Source organism: Thunnus thynnus, chromosome 11 (assembly GCF_963924715.1).
Source record: "Thunnus thynnus chromosome 11, fThuThy2.1, whole genome shotgun sequence".
NCBI lineage: Eukaryota > Metazoa > Chordata > Actinopteri > Scombriformes > Scombridae > Thunnus > Thunnus thynnus.
Genome location: NC_089527.1, coordinates 25,533,767 through 25,557,947, shown reverse-complemented (window position 1 = coordinate 25,557,947; position 24,181 = coordinate 25,533,767). Strand labels below are relative to the sequence as shown.

Sequence of the window (24,181 nt, the reverse complement as noted above, 5' to 3'; positions counted from 1 at the left end):
CATTCATGATAGTGCTCACAGCTGTGGAAGTGACTCCCTTTAAAACACGATGGTATAAATAAACATGGATCCATAGATAACTCTAGATACCTTACTCTCCAAGCTGTTGATTTACTGAACAAAAACATCCCAAAATAATGAGCATATGCTACAAAAATAAACTGCACACTCTTTTAAATTGATGAGTGCATATAATATATGTTAATTAGTACAAGTCAAGTGAATGTTTCAATTTTTTTCCCTTTAATTTAACATCTCTACATATTCTATGATTTTGTCTAAACCCATCATGAAAAAAGGTTTCTGTGCAAACCAAAATAACAGACTGCAACACCAGTGCACGCCTGCTGCTGGAGGGTTTAAGTGTTTCCGCCACAGTCATTAAATCCATTATATGTATAGATTTAGATATTTAGTGACACTTTTTGTCAGAAAGTCGTTGAATGAAATAATTCAAATTATTCCAACACAGAACAAGCACAATAAAGGAGTAAAGAACAATGTATCAGGACATAACGAGAACTGACGTCACATGTCATGGACAATGAACTTTTACAAACTGGGGAAAAAAACCCTACAAAGTGCTTCTTATATTCATTATACAAGAATTTCTGCCTGCAGGTCACAATATGGTAAAAAATGTATGAAATTTTATGCGTTGTCGGTCTCCATCAGCATAATTGTTAAAAATGTTAAATTAAATAGATGGTGTTTGGTACACAGAGATACTATCTTTTAAGTTGAGTTTGTTATTTTCACTTATTTGTTTATATTATCTAGAGTCAAAATAAGGAGAAGCAAAGGAAAAATTACTATTTTATTTTTTGATTTTAACTATAGGTTATTTTCTTCCATGAAATAGATTTAAAAAAGCCCCATCACAACATCCCAGAGGCTAATGCAGTGTCATCAAATTCATTGTTTGGTCACACCAACAGTCAAAAACTCAAAGATATTCAATTCACAATAATATAAAACAAAGAAAAACAGCAATTCCTACCATTGGAGTAACTGGAAAGAATTGGAAAGTGTTTTTGCTTCAAAAATTACAGAGCAACTTAACTCTAAATCACCTTTTTGAGTCAGTAAATTATATGTAGTTCAATAATTACACCATCAGTCGAACTGGTCCTAATCTTAAGTGTTCATCACAACAGATGTTCATCTTTTCTTTTTTCTAGTGAAAATACAATAATTCTGTCCTCAAGACCCCCAAAAAATCAGCAAAAACACCTGACGTTCCCTGGTAAACCACACGTCCCACCACCACCAGGCATGTTCAAACTAAAACACAGTGTTAAGTTTCTCTTTTAAGTTATTAATAATTTAATCAAAATAGTTGCCGATTTATTTTCTGTCGATTGACCAGAAGATTCATCGACTGAACGTTTCAGCTCTACTAAAGAGAAAGTACACTGACTTTGAGATGGGTGTACATAGCAGCAGAAGTATGATGGGAAAAGGTTTGACTGACCATACTGGTTGATGAGAGATTCATATTGTCACTTTTAGTCAGACTATCATCTGTACGTGCATGCACACAGACTAAAAAAGCCCTCCCTGCAGCAGTTTTTCCTTAGCTCAATAAAACCGGTGCGGTGATTTGCTTCTCATGTGATGAAGTATCTTTTGTAATCTCCAGCAGCAGTTATGGTGACGGACATAAGCAGCCAGCTCACCAGATGACATTAAATGTGGAAGGCTGCAATGCCCTTAAGGTAGCCACTTATCCCAGCTTTAGCAGCATTAGCATCATGTTAGAGCGAGCCTACGCCTTGTGCTTGTCCTCCGAGGATTAGCTTAATGTTAGCACTGAGGCTCGCAGCGGCACAAGTGGCTCGTGGCTTCAACTTAGAGCTTAATTGAATGTCACTGCATACATAGCAGAACAATGCAGTTTCATTATAGTTCACGGGCGTGTGTGTGTGTGTGCTGCCCTATCACATCCTTGCAGAAACATCCACATATAGTCCCATCTTTTCCCCACTCAGCATTCTCGTCCATAAATCACTTCCAGCGGCAGCGGCAGCAGCAGCCAGGGGGAATACCTCATTGGGATATTAAGCTGCCATATATATTGAGCATGTTTATTTTGGCACAGTATGGCTATTTCAGTTGAAGAGAGGGATATTAAAAGTTAATACATCTACATAATTTTCAGCAAATGAGTGTTTGCAGAAGTAGACAGGTTATGTATATAAATTCATATTTCACCAGTTGCCTTCAACCTTCCAAACCTCCCCTCCCAGAACAACAGCTGCCAGGAAGACGAGGAGCGAGGAAGCACTCGGTGGAAAGTATTAATGAATGGATCAAAGGATTGAGAGGTTGGATGGTAGGATGAAAGATACATTGGATAGGCCATGTTGACATGTTCAGACTGCAGGCAAATGCTTTTTATTTATCAAATCCAGTCTTTAAAGTCACAGTGAAACAAAAGATAGAGCGTCTTTATCTGGTGAGTCGAATATGTGTGCAGTGTACAATTACAGGAGGGATTTAAAGCAAATCCCCCAGATTTGATTGGACCGTTAAAAGGTAGGTGTGGCTTAGTGAATACAGTGCGATACGGAGCTGTTGAGGACGGTCGGCTTCCACACACACACCTCCCTCACCTGTTGTTAGATCAGGAGGGAGGAATGAATAAATCAGACCTCAGCCAGGAGAAAATGAAAAGGTTTTTGCCCACCAACAGTCGAACACACACCTCGCTCTATCATACTGCTCTGCTGCCTACTACTCTTGACACGTATTTGGCATATTACAAGAAATAAAAATTCACCATATTTCAGTTTGTTAAATAGGAAGGTGTACATATGTATATATGTTGGCTAGTGGTACCTTTTTTCAAAATGCAAAACACTGTTGAAGATGGATGTATAAGATATATAACAGTTTCACAGTCTGCAGCCCCTGCATTTGTCTGTCCACAAGTTACAGCTTCTACCTTATGTGTCGCTTCACAACTGAAGTAAAGGATTTGTTTTCATGTGTTCTTTTGGGCTAATCAGACTAAAATGCTAATAAAGTAATTCAGGCTGCCAGTCTGAATATAGAGAGCCATTCTGGAGGGAGGAAGGGAGGCTTGAAGTGAATAAATGGCAGACAAGTGAGAAGGAGAAATAGCATATGGTTGTAAGTGGTGGAAATAGTGATGATGAGGGGGGAAAGGATGCGTAAAGGAAGAGTAGACATCCAGACAAAATGTATATATGTGCACGCATGTGTGGATGCGGTTTTAATGAAATTGTCATAGGTTGTTAAAGCTTCACTACAACACTTTTCAACACCATGAGGGTGTAGGTTTAAAGGATTTTCATCATCATCATTAGTCAATCAATATAATCCATAAAATGCTTCTAAATGTGTGTAATTTGTTGCCCCTAAAATGTTCACATTTTCTTTTATTTCATATCTTTTGAACAAGTAATCGGAAAAAAAAGTGTGTGTGTTTGTGCTGGAGACAGCACACACTCGTATTTTAAAGTTTGTTTAAATTCCTTTCCAAGTTTAAATGTTTGTAAAGCATTTTGACACAGTTTCCTGTATGAATTGTGCTATATAAATACGTCTGCTTTGCCTAAAATGTCTGCAAACTGTGCTGAATTCCCATCACCATTTCCCAAATCCCAAGTTGACGTCTTCAAATGGATCATTTTCTCCAAACATCAGTCTGAAGATTCAGTTTATAATTATATAAACCTGAGACATGCAGCAGATTCTCACATTTCAGAGGCAGGAAACAGCAAATGTTTGGCATTATGACTTGAAAATGTACCTAAATGTTGACTCAATTTCCAGTATTTTTTGTCAATCAGCTTTCATTTAAAGGCTTTGTGATCCAGTGGTATGCTCCAGTTTTCACCAAATCGTCCAACCCTTCCAACCATCCATCCCGTTTTACATGACAGACAATTTTCCATTTGCATCAGAGAGACGGTGTCAGAATATTGATTGTCTAAGCTCTTTCTTTCTTGTCACTGTGCACATCAGTCTTGTCAACACTCTGGTTCCTTCAAATGATATCTTCTGTTTTATCTTATAAAAACAGAAATTGAAATGTACAGTTGCTTCCTGCCATTTGTTTCATGCAGGGTGCTGTATGTTTTTCCCTAATGTGGTTAGCTATGTCTGTCATCTCTCCCCAGCGATTCTTCCAAACAACCAGCCCGCATTGTTCTTTCAGCTTCAGTAACCCCCTGCATTAACCCTCTCCTTCATTAGCAACCAATTAAAGTGGTAGATGCTTATTTCCAGGCAGCAGTAAGAGGATCTAAAATAATGGGATAGATGCAAACAAACATCATTTGAACCAAAGGAGAGTGGAGACTTGTTGCCAATTTGCATAGAAGACACAGGATGAGTCATCATCAATCACAGTTTGTCAGGAGTCTGACCCTTACCTTTTTCCATTTTCTCCTTTGCTAACAGCGGGGGCTAAACTACACAGAGTCCTAAGGTAGGCAGGATCATCTGAAATGACGAAGTATAAAGCTGAGAAAGCTGCAGCAACACGGTTTCTTTCAACATCATGTCACTGATGCCTGAGAGAATGTTTGCTAAATAAGGAAGGAAGGTGCTCGCCAGTTTTATGACATGATGAGTGAAATGACAGTAAAAAGGCAAAGTCTGACAGGGTCACGGATCATAGACTTTATAAAAAAGCAGAGGAGCACAAAAGACTTAATAGTAGAGAAGAAACGGTTAGTAGACTAGGTGATCAAGAAGAAAGGTGATCAAAAGTCAGTTTTCAGGCAAAAAAGCTAAATATTCCCATTTTTCAGTTGTGAGGATTTTTTAAAAAACCTTTTATTGAAAATTGTATGTGGACAAATATTTGCAATAAAAGGAAACAATAAAAATACTAAAAAATTTATATTTAAAAATATATATCCTAACAAAAACTCAATACAAAAAATAAGTAAATAGATATAATGCTTTCTTTTTTCTTATGTGATAGTAAACAGAATATTTGGAGGTTTTGGAGTGTTGGTCATAACTCCTCACTCTATTTTAAAGAGAGTCTCTGGTGTTCAGTGTAAATGTTGATAATTGACTAAGTTACCCCTGGGTGCTTTGGTTTCCTCCCTCAGTCCAAAGAACTGCATGCTCATCCTGCTGCTACGTGTACTCATCCTCCTTTCTCTCCGTCTCTCTCTTTCTCTCTCTCTCTGTGTTTTCAGATCTGAAGAGGGAGGCCAGTATCTGCCATATGCTGAAGCACCCCCACATCGTGGAGCTGCTGGAGACGTACAGTTCAGATGGGATGCTCTACATGGTTTTCGAGTTGTAAGTCTCATGCAGTGTCTGAAATTAACTTTTTGACTCACCTGCCAAGGGGACTGTTAGATGAAATAATCCACTGGCCAAACATATTTTTTACCGGCCAAAATAATAAATTGTCTTTTTGTGTCACATATACATTTGTTTCAGTACATTTTATTGAGATAATGAGGTAGTATGTTGAATATAAACTTAAAGAAGAGGCCCTAGCAAAATGTCCATAAAATAACCCAATAAACACACATTATCAAAGCATGTTGGTACAGTCCAATATTTCATATTTATCAATGTTATACACAATGTTGTACAAAGAGATTTTGTTTTTGGTATTTTAAAAAAAAAAGATTTCATAATGCCAAATTGAGCAACATCTGCCGATCCAGATGTTCATTTTGCCTTTCTGTATAGTTACAAAAAACTCAATCTGCAAGACAGTTTTGTAAATCTTACAGGTAAAGTAAACCAACAAAAACAAACATCTGCAGGGATTAAACTTCTCCGTCACTACGATGGATTTCTGTCATTTGGGTTGAGAGAGAGACAGAGAGAGAGATGTAACTTCTCATTCATTCTCTGTCTCGTTTGTGGACTTCACAAACGTGACCTCAAGTGACAGATCGAACATCAGAATTCCACATGATAGTATAACAACAGTAAGATTTGTATTACTGTTGTTGAAGACGTGTGTAAAAATGACATATGTAGACACACGTGTTTCTACACTGTATAGAAACAAACATGAGTCATTTCATCTGAGCCATCATGCCAGATATTTTATTACGTGACTATTTTAATACAAATATTTACCCGCCAGTGTAGCCTTCCAAGATTTACTGGCCAAATGGAAAATCTACACAAATGTGGCGCTTGGTTGGCGGGTGTTCATTTCAGACCCTGGTCTTATGGCGTAAGGTTTCCACTCAACACCAGAGAGCATGCAGCACAGGCCGTCGTATCTGCAGGAGAGTGTGAAGATGGGTTGGTGCTGGAAAAAGGGACATACAGTAGGGCGCGAGAAAACAGGGAGACAGAGAAAAGGATGACAGCGTGAGGAGGGAGGGTGCGGCAATAGCAGGACAGAGAAAGCAAACCCTGCGGTGGTTTTATATAATCAGTGCTGATAGGAGAAAGCTTGTTAGCTGAGGATGGGGGTGGAGTAAGAAAAAAGGAACGGAGAGACGGTGTGCAGAGGGTGAGTGCAGCACTATATACTGTATTATGAAGGGAAAGAGATGAGATTAAGATTTCACACTTGCTGCTACCTCAAGCTTTTCTCAAAGCTGCGCCTTCTCCGGGCTCCTCCCAGCCTGCTCTGTATCTTCATCTTTCCCCCTCACCCAGAACTAATTCCTTTATCATTTAATTCTGTTATCGCTGAACAGGCAAGTGCTGGGGTTTTGCACATAGGGGTGAAAACTTTCAAGGAAATGCAAGTGAGCTCCATTTTAAAAGATTTTCAAGGTTTTTGGTGTTCATTTATGCATACACGTCTTGTTTATAATGCACAAGCATACACAGACACACACACTAAGGCACGCATGGGACTGCAGGTAGATCTGAGACCGTCTATGAGCGGTGCGGCCCTTTGAGAGCAGAGCAGATAACTGAGTAAACATGAAAGATAAATGCAGACAGCTTCATATATCTGCCTTTCCCCCCAGGTATCCCTCCTGGCTAATCAAACTGGCTAAAATGTGACGGTAGTTGTGTGGAGGAAATATGGATGTGCTGCAGCCATCTCCTACATAACAGCCTTGTTAAATTGGTGCAGAGGCTTAGTGACAATAAAGAAAAGTTTCAGTAATTGGGGGAAGAATGGGAACAGAGCAATTATGAGAGACAGAATCAGTTGTAGCTGAAAGACTAGGTCACAATAGAGTGCAAGTCTGTGTGAGTATGTAAGGGTGTGATTGTCATTCTGTATACTAGTATGTGTGTGTCTACGCAAGAAAAGAGCCAGCTAAACAGTACCGAGGCAGTGTGCAAGGGTCTGATGTCCATATCTTAAAAGTCCATCCCAAGCATTTTATTGATTTAGAGGTGCAACGTTTTTCTGTGCATTAAGATGCGCTTTCACCTCTGGCTAACAGCTGGTTTTAACTGGGCTGAGAAGCTGTCATTGTTAAAGCCATATTTGTACTGTAAATTACTCCAGATGGATTTTATAAGTGCAAAAGCATTAAATCTGGCCATTAAAGCAACACTCCCCCCTGCTGAAGACTCGGTTAATGTGGTGGAGCTGCATGATTGTGTACAAATATTCTCGTCTTTCTGAAAGTCTTCCATGTGTCTTATCTTACAAGAATGTGTTTGCAAATTGAAAATTGAAGTTGGTTTGACACATACACTTCTTGGATTTATAAAAAGATTGACTTGTTTTATTCAGTAATTTATAAAATTATAGAGATTAATTCAAGAAGAGGAGTATGCAAATATATTGCTGTACTTTGTGCCACTATTTTCCTTCCATAAATTAAAGACAAATCATTAAAGGAGCCACATGATCTGACAGTGCAAAAGATTTAATTTGGTATCTGATGACACATGGATGTTGGTTCTCCACCTAACCATTTGTTTAGTGTGGATTTAAAATGGATGAAGTTTATATTTGCTTAGAGTATTTGCAGATTACACAAATCATTCTCTCCTGGTGCTGTATTCAAATATAGTGGTAACAACATAAGCTCCCTCTAGTGGAGTGTCTGTGGAAATACACTGACATCCTTTAAAACAAACCTGACATGGGCCTTTCCATCTGTGTATCTTGCTGATCGGACAAAGATTTCCAGGTAATTATTTTCTGGAAACATCAAAATCCCGCTCTGATGTCTGTTTGAAGGTACACACAAACATTACAAACCCCCTGAACTTATTTAATTTACTGAACCTGAAGTTATTCTTAATGCTTTTTGAGTTATTCTTAAAGAATAACTTAAGGAAGGAAGTTGACAGAAACATTTAGAGCATCATATCAGCTGCATTCTCGCGATAAAGCTGTTTCTACCTCGACCCACCGAGACCAGACATAATTACAGCTTCTCCTCTACTGACCTACGTCTCCCATTTCACCCTCACAACCAATCACACAGAAGCACAGTGTTGAAGTTTTAATAAGAGTGACCTTTCCTTCGTACCCAGATTTCTGCCCTGACCTTTATGCCACACTGATCCTCTGTCTGTGTCTCTCCCTCTCCTTCAACCTCTGTCTGTGTCTTTATTAGTATGGATGGAGCGGACCTCTGCTTTGAGATTGTGAAGAGGGCAGATGCTGGCTTTGTCTACAGCGAAGCAGTGGCCAGGTGAGCTCCTTTTGATTTTTCTTCCTTAAGAGGATCTGTCATGCTGCTTAGTTTTTTTTTTGTGCTTGATATTGATTCTTGCAACCATTTCTTAAATGAAAACAAACACTTGGTGCACAGTGTATAGCACCCGTATTATTTATTGTTGCTTGATGCTTATTTATGATGATACAACTGTACAATGTCTTTTCCTCAGTCACTACATGAGACAGATCCTCGAGGCGCTACGCTATTGCCACGACAACAATGTCATCCATCGAGACGTCAAGGTATTTGTGACTTTTAGCTTCTTGCTTCACGCAAAACAGAGGACAGCGAATATCATCGCATTCTGGTGCTGCAAGTGCAATCTGTAACACTTCCAGTCAAGAAAAGTAGAAACACCAACAGTTGAGAATTGCAGATATAGTCCTGTCAATGTCCACCAAATACAGAAAAGGAACCTAACACCTCCTGACAATTTACATTAGCATCACAAGCAGGCAGTTGTGTTACAAGTGTTGTTTTTTAAATTTTATGCATTTCAAACCTGCAAAAGTTTTGGAGAATATTTTTTATTACAACACTGGGAATAGAGCAGAGAGAGCCATCATGTTTCCTTTGTTCTGCAGACTTTGAAGAGAAAAGGAGGTCGTAACCACATTTATCTTCTGAATATTCACAAGAGTTTTTGAACTTATCAGTTAACACATGGACTCCTCAAAGCAAGTTTTGGGGGGTTTTACAGCCACCTGCTGGATTGTATTTTCATTTGAGTGTTCAATATGTACTGAAGGTTAGTGTGACATAATACTGATTCATTTGTATGCCATTATTATTATTGTTAGAATTTCTAGCTAGTGGCTGGTGCGAGTGTAAAAAGTAAAACCTCAAAAAGGGGTTAGGGTGCAACACTAACTGCCTGCTGTGGTGCAAATGTTGAATTTGTAGCAGCTGTTACTTTCTTTGTTTGGAGGTCATATCATCGTCATGTCTACATCTGCAGGTCTAAACTGCTGCTACTGTTACTGCTACTTTCCTTTTCTAGAGGTGCCACGAGTTGGCATGTGTAAAACTGGCCTGACAGTGACTGCAAAGAATCTGGAGCCTGCCAGACATGAATAAGAGAGCACAATTCCAACTACAGGTGTTTTGCATATGAAAATGCTCTCTGCCAGAATATCCTCCTAGAATAGATTGCAGCATGCCTCAGTCTTATGTTTGACACGTTTCCTAAAAAATCAGTCACCTTTCAACTGAGCTGTTTAGATCACTCTTTCATTTCTCTGTCCTTCTGAGCTCTGCATAGGATCCAAAACTATTCAGTTCCCAGTAGCGTTTGCAGTTCAACCTGCCGTGACATCACACTGGTTGAAATACTCTTCATGTGTCGATGTTAGAGGAAAAACGTGAGAGATGGTTTGGCCTCCATCATCTTAACACATAATGGTGCTGATCAGTTACAAATCAGCAGACGAGCCTCTCAGGTGTGACCCTGGTCTCAGTTAAGCTCGCTGGTGAATATAAAACACTTTCAAATCAGGTTTCATTCATACAAAGTAAGGCAAATAATTGCTTTAATTGTTTTGAATTGAACTATGGCTGCAGCCTGCTCTGTGGTAGATGGTGGAAAAAGTGTACTGACAGCAAGCATATCGTTTGCACAATGTGAAATTCAGGTGTCAAATACAGGATTTGCACTTATTTCCACTGTAGAATTAACATGCAATGCTTTTTACCACTTTACTGTTTTTCCCTATTAATGGAGTTTGTCTATAGATATTTAATTATGTGTGCATATGTGGGAAGAGGTCAATGCATTGTCGATTGCACATGAAGGTTTGCAGGTAGCTTTTGTATCAGCCAGCTTTAACCAAATCTTATAATAAGCAGAGCCAGCCGGATTTCAGGAAAAAACCAACACCTCAAATAAGGCTTTGCATTCAAAATGGTGCATCTTTCACCTCCTCTGTCACTCTCCGCACTCACAAACAAGCAGTGCAAAACACACTTCGTCCAACAGCTCCACCAGTTGTGAGTTTAATGGTTTTTATGTGATATTCGCAGAGCTCAGGTGCAGTACTGCCTTTTATATGTATTTTATTGCCTTTTCTGTGAGACTAACGCATATTATATGGCCACAGTCATCTCCCAGCTTGTGGATTACTATCAGTCTTTTCAGCATTGTTCTGAGGTATTAGTCATTGCAGCATATACAGTCCTATCTCTCTGTCTTAAGCCAGCTGCTCTCCCATACAGGATCTCTACTGAATTACTGGCTTAGGCTTAGGTTCATTGTCTCACTGTGTGATACCCAGCCTGTAAGTTCAAAGGGTCATGAGGTGATACAGCTGGCAGTTTACAGATTTAGCGTGTGTGTGTGCATGTGTGTTTCAGTCTAACAGTGATGTTAGGTGTCATATCTACACGCACTGACTAGAGTTTTTCTCCCCGCATGCCTTCCTGCCACAAAGTCACAGCAACAGTCTCGATATGTCAACCAATTCTTTCCCGCATGGGCAGTATGTTCAATTGAGTACACTTGCTGTCAGCGTGTTGATTAATAATGTGACATACTATGCAGGGAGTGGCATTGGATGGCCTGTTATACCTTTATTAGAGGGACAGTGGAGAGATGACAGGAATCGAGGGGGGGGAGTGATGGAGGGGTGACATGCAACAAAGTTCTGCAGACGGGTTTGAACCCCAGACGTTGCGGTTATATGGCTTGACAAGCAGAGTAGCAGGGAATTCTTGTAAATGTTAAATGTGGTTTCCGCTCTCAGGTTGCACGTGAATCTGAATCATCAGTCAAAGACTAAGTTTCAGTATTGTGTGTGTGTGTGTGTGTGTGTGTGTGTGTGTATCTGCATCATTGTGCTAATGTGTGGCCAACAGAGAACACTTCTCACACTGGAGACACCCTCAAAATGAAAAAACACACTTCCTTGTTTTTGTTTAGATTGTTTTTGTTTTTCCCCCAACAACTTACCAGACTTACAGAGATGTACATTAGAACGCATTTCAGCTAGACGTACAGTACCACTCAAAAGTTTGGACACATTTCTCATTCAAGTGAATGGGAAGGTGTGTCTAAACTTTCGACTGGTACTGTACACTGATATATCCTCCCCTTCTTGACGTCTCAGCAAGAAGGGGAGGATTAACTGGAACTCAGAATGAAGCTGTAAACCTTCAGTTAACCATTTCATTCATTCACTTTTTCTAGCAAAAATGCCAAACATGATCTGGTTGCAGCTTCTCATGACTGAAGATTTTCTAATTTTCTTTGTCTTATGTGACAGTAAACTGAATATTGTTCGTTTTAGACTGCAGTGTTTCCCCTATAGTCATTCAGCAGCGGTGCACCAAATTCTGAGCGCCGCTATTAAAATTTCACTTTCATTATTAATATCAATGGGCTACTAATGATTTTCACTCGCACATTGTACGAGCACAATAACACCCTGCATTAATGTGGAATTGTTTGAGTCATCCTCTCTCTCTTCATTCTTCAAAGGACATCTACGTGAAAGGTACTGTTATAAGAGTAGCATAGCTCCATTAAGGAATAGGGTAGTCCGTAATGTGTGCGTATGTGTAGTGAATGTGTAAATGAGCGTGTGTAGATGAGCAAGTGCAGAGAGTGAGTGGCAGAAAAATGACACTGAATGTGAGCGGAGCAGAGGAGAAGGTTAGCAGTAAGTTGTCAGTCAGGCAGTAAATGTACAGTACAGATTATAAATACTGCAGTACAGATTATAAATACTGCAGCTCCTCAAGACCAAGAAAATACTCGTCTACTGAAGGGGGTTGGCCCCAAAGTTATCAACAACATCTTATCCTAACCTGACCAGGCTCACTTAAGGTGGACTGACCTTTAAGGTGGACCAGCAATTCTCATTTTAGTGTCAATCTAACAGAGAACGGAGAAATGTGTGGCTGATGAGTGTCTTGCGTTTTTGATAAGCCTCACCCTGGGCTTTTGGAAATTGTGAAAGGCATTTTCACTATGTTATGCCATTTATAGACCAGATGAATAATTTATTAATTGAGAAAATATTCGGCAGACTAATCTGTAATGAAAATGATAGTTTGTTGCAGCCCCAAACAAAGCTGTATTTATCACACCAACCTCTCTGAAGTGTCATCACAGATATTGATGAAATAACCAAACTAAAGGATTATACATACAGTACCAGTCAAAAGTTTGGACACACCCTCCCATTCACTTGTTTGAGAAAGTGTGTCCAAATGTTTGGTACTGTATGTGATGAATAGAACCGGGATATTTGTGAAAGGTGCCTGTTTGATCACTGAGGTACAAATGCAGCTTTGACATTGGCCCAGGGTGGTGTTCACTTCTATTATCACCATTTAACAGTGACTCTGTGAGCTCCTGTCTCAGGCTTATCAGATGTACTGCCCTGGATTTATGCCCTTTACAGGGGACACACACAAAACACTACTTACACATACACATGCAGTGCATTAACAACAAAGCTTGTCCTTGTTGAATATGGATCAGCTTGAGTGTGCCGCATCTTTCCATGCATGAAAGTCACTGAATTCATTTAAATCCCGATGTCCATAAATCACCCTGATGTCTCAGTATTTATCTTCCTCCACACGTCACCACAGACCTCCACCGGAGACAGCAGCTCCGGTTTGTTTGTGTGTCTATTTCTGTGGATCGGTGTGTTTGCCTTTGGCCCTCTCATTGCTACAGACAGTGTGCATGCAGCCGCCCTGCAAACTAATAGAGTTGGTTTATCTGGCTCAGTTTTGAATACACAAGTCTGAGAGCTGAAAGCCAGCGCCAATGCACAGTCTGAAGATGAACTTTCTTTTCTGGGAATGTTTGTGCTATGGCATACTTTTCTGAAGTTGAAGTGAGGCTGAAGGTTTGATCTGCAAAGCACAGATCCTGACGTTGCGCTGAGCAATCAGAGGAATCCATAAACACGGCAAAACTTTTGATGCAAACATAAATGAATAGAAAGTCATGCTGGTGTAGACTATACCTTACAACGATAGTAGGCTATTGCTTTTATCCCCAGGTACGCTAAGGTGAGGGGATCTCCTGTCAGATGCTCCGAACAGAAGAAACAGCTTTCCATCTGTGAATTTTATAGCTTGCCTTCCCAGAATAAAACCTAGTGTTTCTGCAGGAAACAAGATTGAAAGTTTGCACAAACTTCAGCATTCATGCCTTCATGATTTAGCTTGTTGTGTTAAACTTGACATCTTTTTACACCGTGGTTAAATTTGTGTGTGAGCTTCTGTGTTGCAGTGTTGGTTTTAGAAGCTGGTGTTGGTCAGTGGACAATAAAGATAATCATAGCTCTTCTGTTTACAGACTCACAGTTGCTTCTAAGCGCATATCTTTCTGAGAAGTGACATCAATGCAACTTGGTTGTTTTCATGTTTTATTCTTATTTTTAGTCTTTTTAGATTATTAGAATAGCAAATAACTACTTCCTTTAGCTTACTGTGTGTGTGCATACAGCATGTAGTCCTAGGCTTTTGTTCTTTCTGAACCCTGATCATCATCTAAGGGAGTAGAGCTTGAGTTTGAGCCGCTGCACCGTATTTGATTTTCTGCGTGTATGTCTCAGTCCCTCTTCCTTGACTTTATCTGACCTGGCTGCCTAACAAATGCCACATTCTACATATGAATAGGTACAAGTGAGATAAATGGAAAGGAGACTCTTTTCCCTGCTGAATACTTGAATGCCAGTTGTTTTTACCAGGTGAAATGGCCCCAAGTTCACTCGAACCTCCTTGTGATACACAATCAGCAGCATTGTTAGTGCTGTTTGTGTGGCGGTGGGTGACTGTATGGCAGAGTTAAAGGGCCAGTGTACTCTGTCAGAACCGCTCCATGGTCAAACATGTTGTATGAAATATCTCTGATCAAGCATAAACCGATCTTTAATGTTTTTTTAAATGGCATCCAATGGGCCTTGAGGTGTCAACCATTAGATTCTGACATTTAGATATCATATTCACACACACACACAAATGCACACAGACACACAAATATGGATGTTACACACTCATGCACAAATATCTGCATACACTACATCTATACACATACTGTTTACTCTTTTAGTTGTCTAGGTTTGATGGCAAAATTACACCTTTGTGTACCACAGCGCTTGTCAAATACATGTCCATTTTGTTACGTCTTGGCAGCTGTGTTTGTTTCCTGTGAGTCTGATCTATCCAGAGTTGTCTAACTGTTCAGGATCTGCCTTCAAGAGCTAAAGAGAGAGACACAGCTTCTTCTGTCTCTGTTTTAATATCGTCTGTGTGTCATCGTCTGAGATTGCCAACACCCACTCCAGTTATTACACATATGTATGTGATTTCTGTGCTGTGTATATGTTGTGTCTCCAGTGTTTTCCCTAGGTTGACTGCTTTGGGGCTGGGGGGGGGGGGGGGGGGGTGTCATATGTGAGGGGCTTATGAAAAACTCAAGACAGAGACTTATCAGCCAGACATTTCTCCGTTCTCTGTTAAAGAGCGGCTGAGATTGACACTAAAATGAGAATTGCTGGTCCACCTTAAGTGAGCCCGGTCAAGTTAAGCTAACGCGTTGTTGCTAACGTCGGGGCTAACCCCCTTCTATCGGTGAGTATTTTCTTTCTCTTGAGGAGCTGCAGCGTTTATGAACTGACACACAGCCTGTACTGTACATTTACTGCCACATTGACAACTTACTGCTAAACTTTTCAACTGCTCCGCTCGCATTCACGTCATGTTTCTGCCGCTCGCCCTCGGCGCCCGCGCAACTACACACGCACATTTATACACACACACACGCGCGCGCGCGCGCGCGCACGTACTGCCTTATTCCTTAACGGAGCTACGCTACTCTTGTACCTTTCACGTAGATGTCCTTTGAAGAACGAAGAGAGGGGGGATGTTGTGCTCTGTCTCCATAGGAGACAGAGCACAACACATCATAATACAAGTAGGTCATCATTTAACCTAAATGTCAGATTAACATCGCATTGTGAGTAGATAGAGATGCACATATTTTACTGTCAAGGAAACACTTATTTATTTACACAGCACCAGGCAGAAGTCTGACGCAATAAACCTGCAGCCTGCAAGCTGAACATGTGTATAAATTGTAGAATGACCAAGGAAATTATACTCTATGTTAATCCTCTCATTGCAAACCCAGTTTCAAAATCATTTTCACCAAACTCATTTCAAGATAATTTACCTTTTACTTGGGTTTGTCTCTGAGAAATGTTTCTGTACAGTGACAGTGGGTTAAATCCAGGACTGTAGTGTGTGTGTGTCTGTATGTGTGTGAAAACTGACATTTGGATATTTGACTTGCCAGTGACAAAATGCTTGCTGCACATGTAGGCTTACTGAGTGTCAAGATCACAGTTTTCCCATTGTTCCTGCTGATTCCTCTCATCTTATTGCCTGTATCCATGTCATGTGTGAACCAGCTAACATATAATACAATCTGTATGTCTGTTTAAAAAAAAAACTTAACAGTCTGTTGCTTCTATTGTAGTTTGAAGTGTTTACTAAGGGGAGGATGTGTAGTATCACTGTATGGTCATAAACAGGAAAAGCATCAGCAAAAGTCCCATCAAAAGGGGAACAAATCACCATGGTAACAATTATTAAGTTGTGACTGATTTATATCATGTAAGTTACAGTGTCATTCCCACACTACGTTCAAACTAAGCAACATTTTAACCTCTTAACATCCAGCGGGTCGCCACCGACCTGCTTAAGCCAGTTGTAAGCGGCTTAGCATCATGCAGTAATGAGTAAAAGCAACTGGCACAATTTGGCCTCTTGGAGATGTTTTAATGAGGTTCAGGGACACCAGTGACACCACAAACTAAAAACTCCATAAGGTTAGGACTAGAAGTCTGGAATTTTATACAGGTGTGGTTGACAAGATGTAGAAGGTATGTGGTGATTTGCATAGTTCTGGCATAAAGCACGTCCTAGTTATTGTTATTCAAATATGACTCATTATAGAAGAGGACCAAAAACACTTTTTCACATATTTGAACTGATGTAATTTTGGTTGTGTTTTGGCCACATGCTAAACAAATGTCAACATTTCCAGAAACTAGGAGACGTTACTTTTCAAATGAAGCCTAATAAACACATTTTGGCCTTACGGTTCTACTGTTATAAGCTTTTCCATGTGGGTATGCCAAATGGGCGAAAATTTTAAAAAAAGGGTCGATGTTAAAAGGCTACACTTACACTGAGCTTAACAGGCTGCCGCTTATGAAAGTGTGAGAAACGAGGCGTAGTATGGATGATAATCAGTATGTACAGGGCAGCCCTGGTTAGGTTTGGTCAATAGAGCTTATTTTCTATTACATTTTAGTCTTAACAGTTTCATAAAAGATGTCCCTCTGCGCTTTTGTGTGCAAGTCTTGAGGAACAAGTGGGCGTTACAAAAACCACCAAAGGACAAACAATGTCATTTTATTGATGGACTGATAACTTTTAAACAGCCTTGCATCTCCTGAGAGTGCTGGTAGCGATGATCTTTTGTGTCTGAGAAGATTTTGCCTGAACAATCAAACACAATAATCAGTCACCGTGGACAACCACTGAAACTAATGCTATCTCTGGGGAGACTCTTGCCTATCTCACACAAACAAATGAATGCAAGAATGCACACAGACACTCTCTCGTATATACATGCCCCAAACACACAGAGGTTTAAGTAACACTCTTTGATACGGGCTGTATCATCTGTAATGAAGCTGAACAATTGGGAAAATTATGTGAATAACAGTAGCAATAATTCAGTAAGAAATTGGTCACAGCAAATGAGCGAAAAATGCCTTCAATTAAGCTACCACAGGTTACATTTATTGAGGTAAGCAAGTGTGACTTAGTTAATTTTCTTGTTGCCCAAATTAAACCTGCCCCTCCTGACGATGCACATTTTATACAATGTTTTTACTTTTTAAGGCAGCAATTTCCACAGAGGTGCATGTCCCTCCCAACCCCCCTTACTTATCTATATTCACTTGAGTGAATTTAGAAGTTCCCCTCATCAAGTTCCCCTCATCAAGTTCCCCTCGCTTTTAACATCATATCAAAGACCTTGTAAGTAATAGTATATCACAGGCAGTTCAGCACATTATTTCTCCTCTCCTCTTTCTTCCATCCCCCCTACTCAGTGTGAATTCTTTTTTCCTGGCACTATTTCTTTAGGTGTGCTGTGTATTTTCCCCCCGGTCTGTGTCTATGTGTGTCTGTCTGCTTCAGTCTGAAAAGCCCAGGCCCCTTAGGAGACACACATCTGCAGGGGCCACACTTCGCAGAACATTGTCTTCTTGAAAACTCTCCCAATACGGTCTCACACACCTTGTGCACAAACACCAGTGTGTACTTCTTGCTTAATAATTTATACCCAATTACTGAACAAGGTTTATGACACATGGATATCAAATATGTATAGCCTGAGATTGCACATGAGGTTTGCTCTACAAACATTTCCGTGTACACTTGAAAAATGACATTATGTCACGTTGAAAGTCTTTCAAGATACTTTTATTTTTGACATGGTGAAAGAGAGAAGAGTAATGCGCAACAGAAGTCCCCAATCATCAAACAACAGGAAAATACAGTGCTGGCTACAAAACACTGTCGTGGCTTGAATTCGCAGTAGCTACATTTCCATCTCCCAACTGTCCAACCTTCTGACTGACACTTCCTGTAACTGACCAGCATTGTTGTTTACTTTGAGCTTTGTTCCTCTTACACCTTAAAAGACTGAGGGTTTTATGGCGAAAGGTCTTGTCTAACAGGAAGTACATCACGGGGTCAGTTGAACCTCTCAGTGCAGCCAGAAGTAACAGGCAGTTCTTCAACTAGACGAAGAGGAGAAGAAAACAATCTTCATCATCATTATATATATTTTTTTATGATTAACTAGTCTGGATACGATGGCGCACTATTGAAAAAATGTAGCAACATTTTAACTCGTACTTGTCTACTTTGGTATATGCTTGACTTAAGAAGGTGAAATGTTGTCACCTCGATGAGGATGGAGAGTGGATGACAGTGGTTGCCGATCTCGGGGCCGGGTGAATGCTTCGGCTGATCATGGGCCAGAGAAATGAAGATGGGTCTGAAGATGTGGTATGGCAGCAGGCACACTGAAAGAACAACCTGGATAGAGTTGTAAAAAAACACTTTAAGTCCTGGTTATCATTATGGAAACCAAAGTGAAATATAGATGATGTTAGTTTTAATATTAATATTATATTCTATGTTTTATTATTAATTCTGTTTGCTAATGCAATAAACTAACTTCAGATTTGACAAAACAATGTTGTTATAGAATATAACTCATAGCCACCTGGATGACCACAATGTTTCGGAACACCCTACCCAGCAGGCTCTGGGAGGTGGTGACGTTTGTGCTGCAGCGTGAGCGTCTGATATGCCTCAGCAATGCCATGTAGGACAGCAGCACCAGTAGGTAACATAAAAAGAACACGGTTATGGCAGCCACATGGAAAGCTGCAGACCGACTGCCCCCCATTTCCATCGCAGGGCTGTAACACACCTCCACAAGTCCTCCTGGCTCAGTTTTTCCACTGCCTTGCATAGCTTCTTTCACTGAGTAGTAAATTGATACTGGCACAGTCCAGCCTACTGCCAGCACCCACACTGTGATACACACCCTGCTGGCAAAGGAGGCCCTTGTGAGACGGGTGAAGAAACCGTGTGGCAGCAGCCTTGTACAGGCGCTCGGCCTGGAAGCGTGGGTGTGCTGGATGAGAGCTGCAAAGCGGCTAAGGGCCACCCATGTTAGAATCATGAGGCTTATGTAGATGTTAATGTAGAGCACTGGGGTGATGCCGTGTAGGACTAGCTGACACAGGGCGCCATGCATTGTCCAGGCAGAGCCCCTGGCATAGTAGGCTGCAAGGAAGGGCGCGGTGAGGGACAGCAGCAGGTTGGAGATACTCAGGTGGGACAGATAAATGTGAGTGGGGGATGTGATGGAGATGCACCGCAGGAACACCCACAAAGACAGTGCATTGCCTGGGAGAGCGGTGAGGAAGAGGAGTGCATAAACAAAGGGAAGGAAGAAGAGTGAAGCAGAGGTGGTGCAGAGGACGAGAACAGAGGAGGGGAGAGAAGACGGTACAGAAGACCAGAAAGAAGCATTATGTGGTGAAGATGTGTGAGATGTATGCTCCATTTGATCTGTAAGAGAACAAAAGCGGGAGGGAATGGGAGAAGTGAAAAGTTAGAGAAGACCAAATCAGCCATCCTACAAGATGGTTGAAATTATCAGGCACCTTCCTTCCAACAACTGAAAAGTTCTTGCTTGATTGTTGTCATTGTGTTGTCATTTCCTTTGTGGGTTACAAGAGTTATTTTTGGTGGATTACTTGTTTTGTGTGTGTGTGGGTTTGAGTTATGATCTAATCGTTTATAAGTGTAATAGATGGTAGATGTACAGCATAAGCTTTTTATTTTCAAAATTCCTCAAAATGTATTAATCAAAATTCATTCTTGTTTTACACCGCACATAAACATAATGAGAATGAGAAGAAAGTGTTAGTGTTTTACCTCAGTTTGAGTTTTTACACATTTTTACTAATTTTTTATTTTATTTTCAAAATATTAATTTAAATAAAATAAAAGCTCTGGTAGCAGAATTGACTCAATCCCAGACTCCTCCTAATCATATGTCCGTCTCCTTGAGCAAGACACCCGACCCCACATTTCTCCCCATTCTGATTACATGGTGATAATAAATATAACTCTCTTTAGACTTTTAACGTTTTAACTCCTAGTTTTCATTTAAGTCAGTATTAAAGATTAGACACAATAAAAGGTGCTTATTTCAGTGATATTATATGTAAAAAATGAATAGATAGATTTGCTTTATACATACCACTGGCAGGAGCTCTGACAAGATCATCCAAAAACCACACAGGAATCAAAAACAGCTACACTTGAGATTAAATATTCACAAGTGAAGGTAACAGCAGGTTCAGTATGAAGTTTTTCTGTGACTTCCTCCTGCTTTGTAAGAACAAGAGATATATAGCAGAGCTGACCTCTATGGGTGTGTTCTGACATATTCTATATGTGTTCAGCTTCCTCATCATGCATGTGCTGCATTCAAGGTTAGATATGGATTTTTTTGTAAATCTAATGCATATTGAGTAATGTATTCAAATGTTATGCAGGGCTTCTTCCAAACTTAACTGACTCTTCTTATTCTTAATTTCCTCACATATAGCATTTAGAGTTTCCATTTTTCTCTTTCTAATTTAAGACTGTGTTCTCCGTTTCAGTTTCTCTTTGCTTCACAACCAAAGTCCTTGTCTTCCCCTGAGGTCTTGTCTACACAGAAATGATATCTAGATCTACAGTTGTGCCCAAAAGTTTACGTACCCAGGCAGAATCTGTAAGATGTGTACCGTTCACAAGTGTCTACAGTTGTGACCATAAAGTTCAACTGTGGTCTCATCACTCCAAATAACTTTATTCCAGAAGTTTTGAGGCTTGTCTAGGTGCTGTTTGGCATATTGTAAGCAGGCTGTTTTGTGGCATTGGAACAGTAACGGCTTTATTCTGGCAACTTGACCGTGCAGCCCTTTTTTGTTCAAGTACTTCCTTATTGTGCATCTTGAAACAGCCACATGCAACTTTCAGCTGAGGCGTGTTGGTTTTTCTTTGCAACCTGAACAATTTTCCTGGCAGCTGTGGCTGAAAATCTTTGTTGGTCTACCTGACCGTGGCTTGGTATCAGCAGAACCCTTAATTTTCCACTTCTTTATCAGAGCTTGAACACTACTGATTGGCATTTTCAAATCTTTGGATATCTTTTTATATCCTTTTCCTGATTTATAAAGTTCAGCTCCCATTTCTTGCAGGTCCTTTGACAGTTCTTTTGCTTTCCTCATGGCTCAGTATCTAGTAAAGTCAGAGCAGCCCTGGATGAAATGTGCAGGGGTCTCTCAAGAGCTGAGAAACACATTGACTATTTATACACAGACACTAATTACAATCAAACAAGTCACAGGTGTGGAAACTTACCCTTCATAGCCATTTAAACCTGTGTGTGTCAACTTGTGTGTATATTATCAAATCAAACATTCAAGGGTATGTAAACTTTTGATCAGGGCCATTTTGGTGATTTCAGTCATCATTATGATTTAAAAAGGGCACACACAATTATGTAAAAATAAATGGCTTCACTTGACCTCTATCCCTAAATAAAACAAACGTTTTCAGCATGATCAGTCATACTTTCCAAAAAATGGCCAATATTTCACAAATTCTACCAGGGTATGTAAACTCAGACCTGCCAACCTGTACGCATTTTGCATAGCAGGTACACATTTTGACATCAAAGTACGCTGGTACGATTTGTCACTCTAAACCACGCAAAAACTGGTGATGCCTGTAAGTTCAATTCATAAATCTGTGGTTCAATTGTGCACGTGCAGTACTCAAGTCCCAACAGCAAGAGGCAGCAGCTTGTAGCCTGCTGATAAGCAATAAAAGAAGAAGAGTTCGACCAATCATAGCACTGGATTCATTCCTCCAGCCTCCAGCGAGGATATGGTCCATACATCCATGATATGGTCACACTTGACAAGTACGTAATGACATTACAAGAGACTGCAAATCGAAAGCAACATGTCACTGATTGTAACCGTCCAACTTCTGGAAAATATTTAACATTAATAATGTTAGTCTAACGTTACATAATTTGCAAGCTAGCTTGCTTGTTCACCAGGCATTTAAGGTGGTAAAGTAAAGTTAGGATATATTGTCCGTATGTCGCAGATTGTAAAACATGACTTTTTCATAGTGTGTATTCCTAATTATTGTTGCAGCCAAATCCGTAACCATAATGAGAGGAGCAGTGGCATGATGGAGAAAATGTGAGTTAATGTGCCAGAAATAATGTTAACTTTACCTAGAAAGTTACCAGTAAAAGGCAGAATGGGCCTGTGGCCTGCTAGGTGTGTGTGATTTTTTTTTTTTTCAAGGAAACAACCCCTCACTGCAAATTAAGTACAATATTTAAGGAGGGATGTGATTGCTTCTACAGTTTGAACAGCCATGTTCATATTCAGCCTGTATTGTCATTAGGTCATCATTACCATTAAGTAATAGCCTTCCTATAATGAGAACTGTTGTATTAACCAGTTCTAAAATATTTATTTAATTGTAGACACAAAACAGTCTGTTTAGGCTGGTTTGAGTTTTACAGCTACATTGTCATCATCTTTTCAGATTAGCTGAAAATCATGTTTTCAAAAATCAAATTGGCTTAAATTTTGATTATTGTGGAGGTGTAAACAATATAAACTATATAAATGCAGCAGTAGTGGTAGGATAGTTTGTAGGCTGAGTGAAATTGTGTTCTTTGGTCATCTGTGTTTAGGCAGGTGAAAAACAAATGGACAGACAGGCATAAATGACCAACCAACAGTAGTGGCATCTGCACATATTTTTGTAAACAATCTGTTGTTGGTATCAAGAATTTTCATATCAGTGCATCCCTCACATTTTTGTTAGTTTGCTGCATGTGTGTGCATGATGTACACATGTTATGTGTATGTTTGCAAATTATGTACAATAACTCATTGTTCAAACAGCAGTGATTTGCATCTGATGCATCTAGGTCATGGAAGTGGTACTCAAAAAATTCATCTGGTAAACCTATGAGCACAACTGTTTTTATCTAGACGGAGTGCCTTAGTTTTTCTCCATGGTTGTCTGCGCCACTTGCGGACAAATATTCAGCAAGACTTCCTGGATTTTTTTTGTGTGTGTGTGTGTGTGTGTGTGTTTTCACCTGCCCTACTAAAGAGCATCTGTCGCATGAGCTATCAGAACCATGCAGCGCTTCCTCCTCCTGTTGTGATATGTGATATCTAGATCAGTTGGATATTCTTAACACTGTGTTTATTCTGCCTTGAGGTGGTGCTGCTGTTCTAGTTATAGTTGAGCAAAGAGTTGAGTGTGTTGTCAAAGGCTTACATTTCTCTGTTCTTATACTATGGAATCTGTATTCATTGACACACAACTATTTAAATTCTAAATTAAAAAACAAAACAAACTATGACTCAGCACTCTGTTATATGCTGAATACAATTCAATGTGCTTGAAAACAAGTAAATGACATCAAAATGTTAAGTCCAGAGACACAGAACTTAATAGGAAAGAAAAAAAAAAAAACTTAACACACCAAAAAAAGCTCTGACATTTGCATGGAGCAGCATTTTATCAGTAAAGCCTCATGCTTTCATCTCTGTGAAAGGTCCTCTGTAAGCTTGTGATCACCATCACAATTTGTAATGAAAGAACAAGCTTTAATGTAGTCTGCAAAGTTGTCATTTTCTCTCCTTTAGTTTTGACTGAATGGCTCACATTGTGTTTGTTTAATGAGTTATGGCGCGTTTATTGTCTGTAGGTTTTCACATCGGCCCATTGTTTTTTTTTTTTTATATTTCAGCAGTACTTTACCACAGATTTAAATAATATAGCTAAAATTAAGTTTAAAAAAAGACCTGATTAATACAGTGAGAACTCTTGCTTGACCATACAAAACATCCCTGGTC

At 39.8% G+C, this 24,181-nt stretch overlaps 2 protein-coding genes across 12 annotated transcripts in view; one reads left to right on the top strand and one right to left on the bottom strand.

Annotated features, from left to right (window-relative positions):
- Positions 1-24,181, top strand: part of caska (calcium/calmodulin-dependent serine protein kinase a) — a 122,476-nt gene that overhangs the window by 52,804 nt on the left and 45,491 nt on the right. For all 11 annotated transcript variants that reach the window (XM_067604118.1, XM_067604120.1, XM_067604117.1 and 8 more), the window contains exons 3-5: positions 5,184-5,289; positions 8,505-8,582; positions 8,779-8,851. In XM_067604118.1, coding sequence (XP_067460219.1) covers positions 5,184-5,289; positions 8,505-8,582; positions 8,779-8,851 — 257 coding nt within the window. The remainder of the gene's footprint in view (positions 1-5,183; positions 5,290-8,504; positions 8,583-8,778; positions 8,852-24,181) is intronic.
- On the bottom strand, positions 17,605-20,642 carry LOC137192989 (probable G-protein coupled receptor 82). Its single transcript, XM_067604126.1, has 4 exons — positions 20,491-20,642; positions 18,937-19,793; positions 18,612-18,746; positions 17,605-18,445 (listed from the first exon to the last, which is right to left on the bottom strand). Exons 2-4 carry the CDS (start codon positions 19,786-19,788, stop codon positions 18,209-18,211), a joined length of 1,224 nt encoding a protein of 407 aa, XP_067460227.1. The 5' UTR covers positions 19,789-19,793; positions 20,491-20,642; the 3' UTR covers positions 17,605-18,208.

What these genes read in the sequence shown, in the direction of transcription:
- LOC137192989 (XM_067604126.1), bottom strand. Translation starts at nt 19,788, where the DNA reads ATGGAGCATACATCTCACACATCTTCACCACATAATGCTTCTTTCTGG. An exon ending in GAAACATTGTGGTCATCCAG is followed by an intron (nt 18,747 to 18,936) that starts GTGGCTATGAGT and finishes AACTCTATCCAG; the next exon opens with GTTGTTCTTTCAGTGTGCCT. An exon ending in CACTCTCCATCCTCATCGAG is followed by an intron (nt 18,446 to 18,611) that starts GTGACAACATTT and finishes CTCTTCGTCTAG; the next exon opens with TTGAAGAACTGCCTGTTACT.